General features: G+C 43.6%; 1 protein-coding gene across 1 annotated transcript in view; it reads left to right on the top strand.

Moving 5' to 3' along the window:
- Nucleotides 1-3,325: 3,325 nt before the first annotated feature.
- UBE2K (ubiquitin conjugating enzyme E2 K) overlaps nucleotides 3,326-10,332 on the top strand; it is a 42,324-nt gene continuing 35,317 nt past the window's right edge. The window contains exon 1 of the mRNA XM_082050270.1: nucleotides 3,326-3,667. Within this exon, the coding sequence (XP_081906396.1) occupies nucleotides 3,605-3,667 (63 nt within the window). The 5' untranslated portion in view covers nucleotides 3,326-3,604. The remainder of the gene's footprint in view (nucleotides 3,668-10,332) is intronic.

The raw sequence follows: 10,332 nt of genomic DNA, 5'->3' as shown, positions 1-10,332 counted from the left end.
AAAAAGATCCCATTTATATGAACAGAATGAAATTAGTAAAATAGGGAAATGAGGAAAAGATGACCAAGAATCTTAACTTGAAGAACAGAAATTTAATCATATTTAGTGCTGTCACAAGCATTTTGGAGTCCCCAATAAGTATCCTGGGGCTGGGGGGCATCTGTAGTCTCAGACACACGAACCATGCACCCAGTGACTGTACTGTATGTACAGCGAGTGAGTCCAACATGCGCAGTTTGTGCAGGAACAATAGCCACTTTCCTATGAAAATGTGGGCAAGTTTCCTATATATATGTTGTAGAATAGATAGTATTTCCCATATTACATGGGAAACGATACAGTATTTAGGGTGTCTGTCTATCCTAGCATCAGCTAATGAACAATGGCTGACTTTCCATACTGAGAGCTTGGGCTGAGGTCGTATAGCCACTGATCTTACTTTACAGGCACTGATCCTATAAACTTTCCTCCTGCAGCAATCTTAAATAGTTTGAACTTCATTTAATACACCATTTTTCCTGCACCTACTTCCAGAAGTATTTCAAAGCAATACGCCAAACATACTAAACAATGTGTGGATACCCAGAATTTTACCTCCCACTCTGCTAGTTATCATCAACACCAATGGGCAAAAGTATAGACCAATTTTTGGTCAGTTTTTGAAAGCTGCTGTTGAAAAAACTGTTTGGTATAAGGCTAAACTGATGATGGGATCAATGAAAGAACCATCTCCTGAAATGAGATATCCTATTAATAAAAAATTTCATAATTCAAAAAGTAAGCTATGTTCAAAGGACTCCACTTTTTCATTTTGTGCATGGATCTTTCTAAGGGTGAAAGACTAATGAGAACTTAATTAGAAGATACACACAGAGCTGTATTATCAACATACTATAAAATATATTATGAAGTCAGACATGGAAGTCACTGAAATAACACAAAGACATTACATTCTCATTTTTTCTAAGCATTTTCTTATTTCACACAAAAAAACCTCTAAAACAAATCCTAAACCAAACCAAAAGAAAAACCTGAAACACCTATTCAAAGACTGTTAGTCTATGGTCCTGTTCTGGCCTAAAATCCTGTAGAGTCTTCTGCAAAATAGTAAACTATAGTAAAGCGTAAAACAATATAAGAGGTATACAGTGATAACCCCAGCATGCTGATTACATAAGGTACTGATTTTATGCAGTATTTTAATCCTGGCAGAACTCACCGCTACTCTGTTCTAACTTCCAAAAAGCCTTTCTGTATTCTCTGTCTTTTCCCAAAGACAAAATTAACACAGTATATGGTGAATATGAAACAGCTGTGAGATAACTGAAGGATGCCTATTTAAGGACAAGGGAAAAGTGGGGTATAGTAAGGAAAAGAGATGCAGTAATTCATATTAATTTGATTTGCTTTTTGCAGTAACAGACTCTGACATTTGTAATCCAAATGAGCACATGAAAATAAACCTAGATACAAAGCAGGCAAAAGTCACTGCCCTTTACTGTGGCTGTTACTAGATGTCTACTACCTATAACATACAAGGACACTCACAGGAACACAAAGGATTCTGACACTTGATAAAGGTCATGTTTTCCACTCCATTCAGAGCAAAATCTGAATATTAGAAGCTCAGCTTCTTTCTATGAGCTGTCTGAAAAGACATAAGGCATTTAACCTGGAGATTTTATGTGCTGCCTTTATAGTTTTTTCTCTAGTACTGAGTAAGAGCTCAGCACACCATAAACCTAACTTTCATCTATGAGCTATAAGAAGCAGAAAAGAGTTATTATGCTTATTTTACAGGTGAGAGCCTAAGGCACAGAGAAGCCACGGTCTACCTTCTCTAAATGAACTTAATACACATCAGCAGGAGTCAGATGTCTAAATTATTCTGAAGATGAAGGCCCAAGTTCACACTAGAAGTCATTAAAAAGAAATCAGGCCTAATGCAAAATGATCCTTCTCAAAAAGGTGCTAAAAACCTCAGCTGAAAAACTGCATTGTGCACTGCATTAAAAACAAGTTTCTGTCTGAGGAAGACCTAAGGTGATGAACAGATGCATATGGTACAACATTCTTGCAGGAAAATAGTCTTCTTCCAGTCAAACCACAGGGGAAGAGTAAACATACACAGAAAAAGGGCTATGCAAATCTGTATTAGTTAGAATTTTTGTTACTGGTTGTGCCTATACTTTCTTTGCTATGCATATAATAGTTGAAACGCTGTGTATACTAATGAAGATAAATTGCAGACAACAGCCATACCAGAAGTAGACATTTGTTGAAATAAATGTCTGTGTATGTTGTACATTGTCCTGCACTGCACCGTTAAGAAGAGGCACTATAAAAATCTTTCTATAGACCTTAAGGTCTTGAAAGCCTCGAGTTCCTGATAAACAACAGTTGTAAATGCAATCTCAGGTTCCCCTTTGAAAATCTATCTATAGACCATGCCATATTTTGCGCACCTCAGGCTAGCAGAGATGGTTACTGGTATCCTATTTCAGTTTTCTAGACGGCGCAACATCTGTGGCTTGCCACGTTTGCTTCTGCAAAAAAATACAACAGTCCATTAGACAGGAATGATGTTCACCTTTTACTCTATTTTAAAAATATTGTAGCAGAATCTATAAAAAGAAACAGTTCCTTACACTGGCTCCTCAGAGCTGCCTGCTCCTGGGCCTGCCGGGCCTGTGAGATCCCCGTCCCAGGCAAGGACGCAGCAGTGTCTCCAAGGGAAGGGCGAGTGTCGAGACTGCAAGGTGCTGGGCCAGCGGCGCAGTGTGTGAGGAGCTGCAGTTTTATCCAGAGAGCATAAGTAAAAAAAGACCACAAAGCTAATAGGCATTGCAGTATGGGCAGGTTGAACAGATTCTCAAGGCATGTGAAACCCCCCCTGTTTATCTTTGCTCCGGGACTTCACCAGAACACCTGTCAGCTGGTCCTTGGGCCAGCTGTTTCCTCAGGGACCCCTCAGACTTTTCCCCTGCTACCTCGGGACTCGCCGGCCCAGCCCGGCTCAGCCCTCCCGAGGGCACCCCCTTCACCCCGGCCCGGTGCTTCAGGCGTCCCCCCGCCGCGGCTGCTGGCACAACGCCGGGCCGCGGAGGCCGGTAGGGCCGCGCTGCCCGCGGCAGCAGCCATGACGACACAACGGCCTCAACGCTGCCCCAACTCCCGGCGGCGGGGCTTTGCCTGCGGGCGTTTCTCCGCACACCTTCGCCAGGCGCCGCTGGGGACCCGCCCGGCCCATGACATGGCGAGCGGCGGCAGGCGGGCGCTCCCGGGGCGGAACCCCCGCGCCCCCTGAGGAGGAGGCGGCGGCATCCTTCCCCGGGGATCCGCGGAGAGGAGGAGGCCGACAGCGCACGCCGCCACTGGCCAGCGCTCGACCCCCCCGTGGCGGAGCCCCGGTGCCCGCTCCGCTCCACTCCGCTCCGCGCACACAGCAGCCCCTCCTGAGCGGCGGCGGAGCCGGCGGCCCCAGCGCGCATGCTCGGCGCGGGCGCCATTTTGGTGGGGCCGGGAGTTATCCAGCGGGAGCGGCGGCGGCGGAGCTCGCTGGGCCCGGCTCGGAGGCAGCGGCGAGTGGGTGCCCGCTGCAGAGATGGCTAACATCGCGGTGCAGAGGATCAAGCGGGAGTTCAAGGAGGTGCTGAAGAGCGAGGAGGTCAGAGCCTCTCCCCTTCCCCTGCGTGCCGCCGCCACCTTCCCCCGTCTGTGTGTCTGTGAGTGCGGGCAGCGGGGGAAGGTGCGGGCGCCCCGCCGGCCTGCACGGGGACCCCGCTTGCCCCTCAGCCCCACCTCCCCGTGCTGGGGGTGGGCCAGTCCCACGGCCTCGGGGAGGAGAATGGCGATTCCCGGGGAGACGGGACCCGCCAGCCGCCGGGAGGGGGGAGGAGGGGGCCCTGGAGCCCCTCCCCCAGCGGGCAGCGAGAGCCGCCGGCGGCCCGAGGGGGAGCGGGGCCGGCGGGCCGGGCCCAGGAAGTGATGCGGCGGCAGCGGCTGTGGGGGCGCGCCCCGGGGAGAGCGGGCGGGCAGGCCCCCGCGGCGGGCGGGCGATGCCCGGGAGGGAGCGCGCTGCCAGGCCCGAGGCTGCGGGGCGGGGTGGGGCCTGCCCGGCGCGGGGCGACCAGGGCCCCCGGCCCGCGCCCCCCGTGTCCCCCCGCCCGCGCGCGGCCGGGCCCACGCGCCGCCCCGGCGGGAGAGGCTCCGCCGGGAGGGGGTGAAGCGATCGGTGAGGCCGAGGTGCGGGGACGTGAACTCGCAACCCCTTAAGTCGCCCCTCTGGTCAGCCAGAGCCTGAGGCTGCAGAGAACTGCTTTAGTTTTTACGAAGAGGGTTCAGGTAAATCCCTATTTATTTATGTTACTTTAATACAGAAATGCCTTTACCCCACTGCGGGCTTACTCACCTTCAGGTGGATGCTTTTAAAGCCTCACTCATTTCAATCATGCTCCCTCGTTTCCTGAGCAATGTGTTTCTGAGGTATGTGGCGGTCAGTGAGACACCATGACTGCTTTGAAGGGGACACTGAAGAAGTTTTGGTCAGTGTTGGGGACATAAAGCAGCGTTTGCGGGGTTGCATCAATACGGCTCTTGCGGTGTCTGTATCTGAGTTGGTGGACATCAGCCAGATGGGTTGTAATGGTTGTGTCATCATTGTCGTCCTGCTTGGGATGATGATGTTGCAGGTTAGATGCTTGTGAAATGTTAATGCGAACATGTAACTCTTAAGGCAGGTGTTTATTGAAATCTGGACACATTCACAGAGGAAAAATGGAGAGGATAATTTTTGAAATATACTAGTGACTTAAGGAAATCGTGTTTAGGGTAGCAGTAGTTGATGTGCTTTTAAATTGTGTGCTAACAGCATTGTTGCTATGCAGCTTGAACTAGCCCCTAGAAAAATGTGAGGGCCTGGTTTTACAGCTGCCCTCAGAGCACAGGCTGTGCTATTGCACAGCAAATACAGAATTGCATGTAAGCTAAGGGAAATTTCTAGGTGGATACCTTTATACTGAAGCTAGAAAATCTAGACTCGTACCACATATAACCAGCTGATTTTGTGAGAAGGAAGGAGTCTGTAGTTTCAGGTGTTGTCTAAAAGCTTCACGACCCTTTCACTTTGCTTTATGTAGAAAAAAACCCCTTAACTTACATAGGAATTTGTGGGGAGGTGTATTTTCTTTCTGATTTTCTTACTGTTACGGTTGGATCTAGTGAGCATGTTTTTAATCTTTCCTGTTTGTTTAGTCTGTGCATTGAAGGGCTCAGTACAGAATGATGGAAATAAATAATATCAAATTGCTTTTAAGCTGCCTAAGGTTTCCCGAAAAGAAGACCACAATTCTTACGAAACTCAAATGATGGAATTTCAAAATTAAAATACAGAAGAGTTTGATATTTCTGCTTTTTCCTGCCATTAGCAAGCTGCATATGAGTGTTATACTGGTATAGCTCTGTGTATGAAATTGCTGTTTACAGACTATACTAGCTCCTCTGTCTTGAATGCAGAATTTCAGCATTACTCAATAGTTGCCTGAGTTGCAAGCAAAGTTTTTGTGAATGTTTGTACATTCAAAGGCAGCCAGACTATGGTGTCAGTACCACTGAGCACAAAAACATATGGAGTGAGGTGGTGAATGGAGCTGTAACTAAATACTACAAATCAGAGGAAAAAAGGCTGTTTTTTTTTCTAAGTGATTTGTGTGCTAAAATGATTATTATACCTTGTTTCTTTAAAAAAGCTTTCATGAATGGTGATGCTAAATTTTGTATTTACAGGCTTTAAGTCTCCCTCTGAAGGCAAAGTGGCTCACATTATCTGCACTTAAGTTATTCTTGATTTGATGCTTTGAGCTACACCTGAACATGAAGAGCAGGCCACCTGTTTCTTTGCAGATGCAATATCAGCACAAATGCCTGGGCGGGCAGGGATGGGACAGGCACATTTGCAAAAAGTACATAGAAAGTTTGTTCTGTCTTTTTCTAGTACTCACCTTTGGGCTGAAATGGGGTGGTGGAATGAAAAATGTTTCTAAAAGGGAGCAGCTGGATGGCAATTAATTCCTTCTGCATTTGAAGTATGTATAGGAATCACCAAATTTCACTTCTAAATATCAGTGAAGGAAGAGTTCTGAAAAGTGTGTTTATCCGTGCTATGGTTAAGGATCCGTGGATCCTTGGACAAGGATTCTATGAATCCTTGCTATTCCTATGACTAAATGTACTTTTCCTATACTTAGCACTTTGTTTACTTAACTGGCATTTTTAGGAAATCACTAAAATGTGAATTTTAGACTTTATCTTGATCTCTAGTTTACAGATAGGAGATGAAAGATTTTTAATTTTTTTTTGAGTCTGTGGCTTCTTGACTCTTTGGAAAAAGCATTTAAATTCTTTTCACAATTGAGCAACAGAAGCATTTTTGCTCTGATTGCTTTATTATTTCTAGTTTTATTATAAGCCCTACACATAAGCTTAAGAATGAGATATTGTGTATTTAAGAGAGATCCTTATAACTTTGCATATCTTTAATATTTGAATTAAATACATGAAACCAACAATTTGTTTGCCAGGAGTACTCTTCAAAGTGTGATTTAAATAAATCTTTTTACCTTTGTGTGTGGAAGAACCTTTAAAATTCTAAGATAGATGAGGTACTGCATCTTTAACAAAGATGAAGCTGATAAGTTAGTACAGGTAGTAACTTGACTGGTTGAATATGTGTTAAGGGTACTGTACTGTGCTTGTATTAAAATTCTAGAAAGAGTAAGCAGTACACTAAATCGCATCTTACTCCAAATCCTAGTCTAGGCAAGGCATGAATCGCTCAACTTTACATCTTTTTTTGTTCTGTCATTTCATTGATCTGTTATCTTGGTTTTATGGACTTAAATTCTAAAGCTGCAAAATATATTTTGAACAAAAGCGTGAGGCTGCAGCATAATGGAGAAACCAATAAACAGGTGGAGGGAGAATAGTATTTCCCTTTTGATAAGTGAGAGCAGGGTTTGGTGAAAGTTAGCTGGTATTATTTCAGAATAGAGCTACTGGAATATTTCAATGAGTAACCAAATCCTTACCTGTTCTCTGTTTGTAAGCAGCAGTCTTATGAGAGGAAGTGTCTTTCTGGCCTTTAACAATGAACAGGAATGTGTTGAAAAATCTTGTGGTCACCTAAGGACTGATGGTGAGAAGTATTTGTAGTTCACTGAGTATGTTAAACAATGTGTGACTTATTTTCATATTTTAATACAACACTGTGTATTATGCTTTGAAGAAAGTGTATTATGGTAGCATTGAAGGATTCAATGTTTAATTGGCCATCCAGTTTCTTGGATAATGTAGAAATGGGAGGTGGCTTCTGGCCATCTGAAAGTCAGAGGCTAATAGATGTGGTGAAATGACTCTTCTGGTACTGAAGTTAATGCATTGGGAAACAAGCCTTCCTCCTAGCAAGAAGAGAGTTGCTGGTATCTCTACCACAAAATATGCTTCTCTTATGAATATCAAGAGGCAGGGGCTTATCTGCATGGGAGGTAAGCCCAGATAGAGCTGAGAATAAATTAAACTCAGCTGCAGTTATGTATTATGAATATTTGCATGAGCAGATATCTGAAGTAGCGGTTAAAATTTGTAGCTTGCTTGAATCCAAAATAGCATTCAAGTGGAGATAGTAGGTTAATGGCAAAATTTCGGCAAAATAATGGCAAAAAATGGCAAAAATGGTACTTCATTTCCGAGAGGGAAGTAGGTGTTTATTTTGGAGTCCACTGTGTGTTTTTGTGATTTAGAGGAGAAAGGGAAAAGGGAAGAGTAATGGTAGTCTGCCATACTGTGTCTCTTCTTAGACTTTTAGGGTTCTAGTAGCTCTGGTGTTTGCTTTCATCATTGCCTGTAGTGGTCTTGTGATTTGTAGCAGTTTGCAGTAAGATGCAAAGTGGCATCTCTGAAATTTTTTTGCTGTTTGGAAAACCATAAGCATTTAGTCTTCAGACTCAGAAAAACTTTTTTTTTAAATTATATTTGGGCAGTCTTGGGTGCTAGAAGTTGAATTCTCATAGATGGAAACTTTTAGTAGCAATTGTGCCTTAGTGTTACTGGAAGGGCCTGTTGGAAATTGTGGGTGCTTGTTTTTCTTCCATTTATCATGTAGAACCCACGCAGATATCTAAGAAGTCTCCTATTATGACTTCTGAATCAGCAACAGATTTTTTTTAAACAGTGCCCATTTCCTACTAATACATCTTCTTAACTCTAGATTAATAAGAAAAGTTTCACTGAAGTCAGTAGAGGCTTAGTGAGTGCAGTGGGACTGTTTGTGTGAATAAAGATAGAGCATGCCTGGTTAAATAAAAGTGTGAAGGTAGACAAGGTGTAAAGATGACAGCCTTTAAACTGACATTATATTGGTGCCAATCTCTGTTCAACCTCTCAGCATGCTTGTATATGATAAAAAAATGGTGGTGGGGGTGTCAGTGTGCTGGAGTGCAGGGCTGCTAAGCAGTGTGGTCTTAGTAGGCTGGAGAAATTAATGGGCTGTCAGGAACTTTCTGAAGTTCAGCAGAGGTAAGTACCAAGTCCTGCATCTGGGAGGAAAGAGTGCCATACACCAGTGCATTCAGCATGGCGACTGACTGCAAACCAGCAGGCTAGCAGGAGAAGACCTGTGTGACCCAGTTGAACGTGATTTGGCAGTGCTCTTGTGGCAAAGCAGCCCAACTGCATACTGGGTAGTATGTAGTCAGTGGGTTGCAAAAAGTGATTCTTCACCTCTGTGCTTATGAGACCATATCTGGGGTACTGTGTCCAGTTTTGGGCTTTCCAGTGTAGGACATTGATATACTGGAGTAAGCTCAACAGAACACCATCAGGGTGGTTAAGGGGCTGAAGCACATAATGTGTGATGAGACAGTGAGAGAATGAATGTTGTTGAGAGAACTGTTCGAAGGGACATCTTCGTGTCATCCACAAATACCTAATGAGAGGCTCTGGAGAAGAGCCAGGCTTGTCTCAGAAGTGCGTGGGGATAGGATAGGAGGCAACAGACATAAGCTGGAACATGGGAAATTCTGACTAGACACCGGGGGAAAAAAATTACAACGATAGTCAAACGTTTAAACAGATTGACTGGTGAGGTTGTGGCATCTCTCTCCTTGGAGATACTCAAAACTCAACAAGTTCTTGAGCAGCCTGCTCTCTTTGAACCTGCTTTGAGCAGGAGATAGAACTAGAGACCACCCAGGTGTCTCTTCCTCCATGATTCTGTATTTCTAGGATAAATTTTTTGGTTTAATTACTGTATTTTTTTCTGTTTCTGAAAGAAAACATCTAGACAGCAGCTCCAGTTCTGTCACCCCACCTCATAGAACTCCCCTGTAAATAAACTGAATAATTTGAAAGTGGGCTTTTTCTTTTTAGTTCTGAAGTTTCCACTGTTGTAAAACAATAGTGTATCCTCTTCAAATTAGAGGCTGGGGTTTTCTAGTAGAGGCAAAGCTGTCAGGGTTTTCAGGCTAAACAAGTTCTGGGTTCGAACCCTGAAGATCAAACAGATATGAGATCCCTAGTGCTTCTTTAAGCTATATTTCTCCAAAACGTGGAGATCATCTTAGCTTTAAAAGAGTGGTTTGTGACATCCTTTGTACATTCCCAAAAGTAATTTTGTCTACTGCGTATTTCAAACCATGCCTATGATTTCAGACAAAGCAAGGTTTAGACCCGTTTCCTATAGTTCCATGAAAAGGATACTGAAATGCCATTACAGTGCATCTTTTGTTTTCTTAATTCTGTCTATGGTGTGTTTGGTTATATTTTCCAGTTTGTGCTGGAAAATAATTCAGGATTAATCTGTACGTCTTTGCCTTCAGAGGAGTTTGTCCCTTCTTGCTTTTTTGGTACCTGAAGAATAGTCAATTCAAAACAAAATGCATTTATTAGGATGGTTTAAGAAAACTACTAATTATTCTCGCTTCTAAGGTGGTCTTTCTGAATTATTAATTTACTTGTAATTTTAAGCCTTTTTATGTGAACCATGTAGCTGTTTTTAAATTTCTCTGAATGTAATACCATTGAACTTGTATGATCAGTATTACATAGATGCTAGTAAGCACTAGGGTTATGAATATTACTTCAATCTGACTCAAAATAATTAAAATATAACAGTAGTGATCATTTGACCGGACCTATGAGTTGGCCAAGTATTGGTAGTGGGAATATTTGTACAGGGAAGGCAAGATCTATTGCTCATTCCTGTGTTCAGTTAATGTCACTTTTTGATGTTAATGTGTATTCAGTTGAGCCAAATTTCTAGTGAATGGTCTACATATC

Source organism: Streptopelia decaocto (genome assembly GCF_964273445.1).
Source record: "Streptopelia decaocto genome assembly, chromosome: 4".
NCBI lineage: Eukaryota > Metazoa > Chordata > Aves > Columbiformes > Columbidae > Streptopelia > Streptopelia decaocto.
This window is presented reverse-complemented; position numbering and strand designations above follow the sequence as displayed.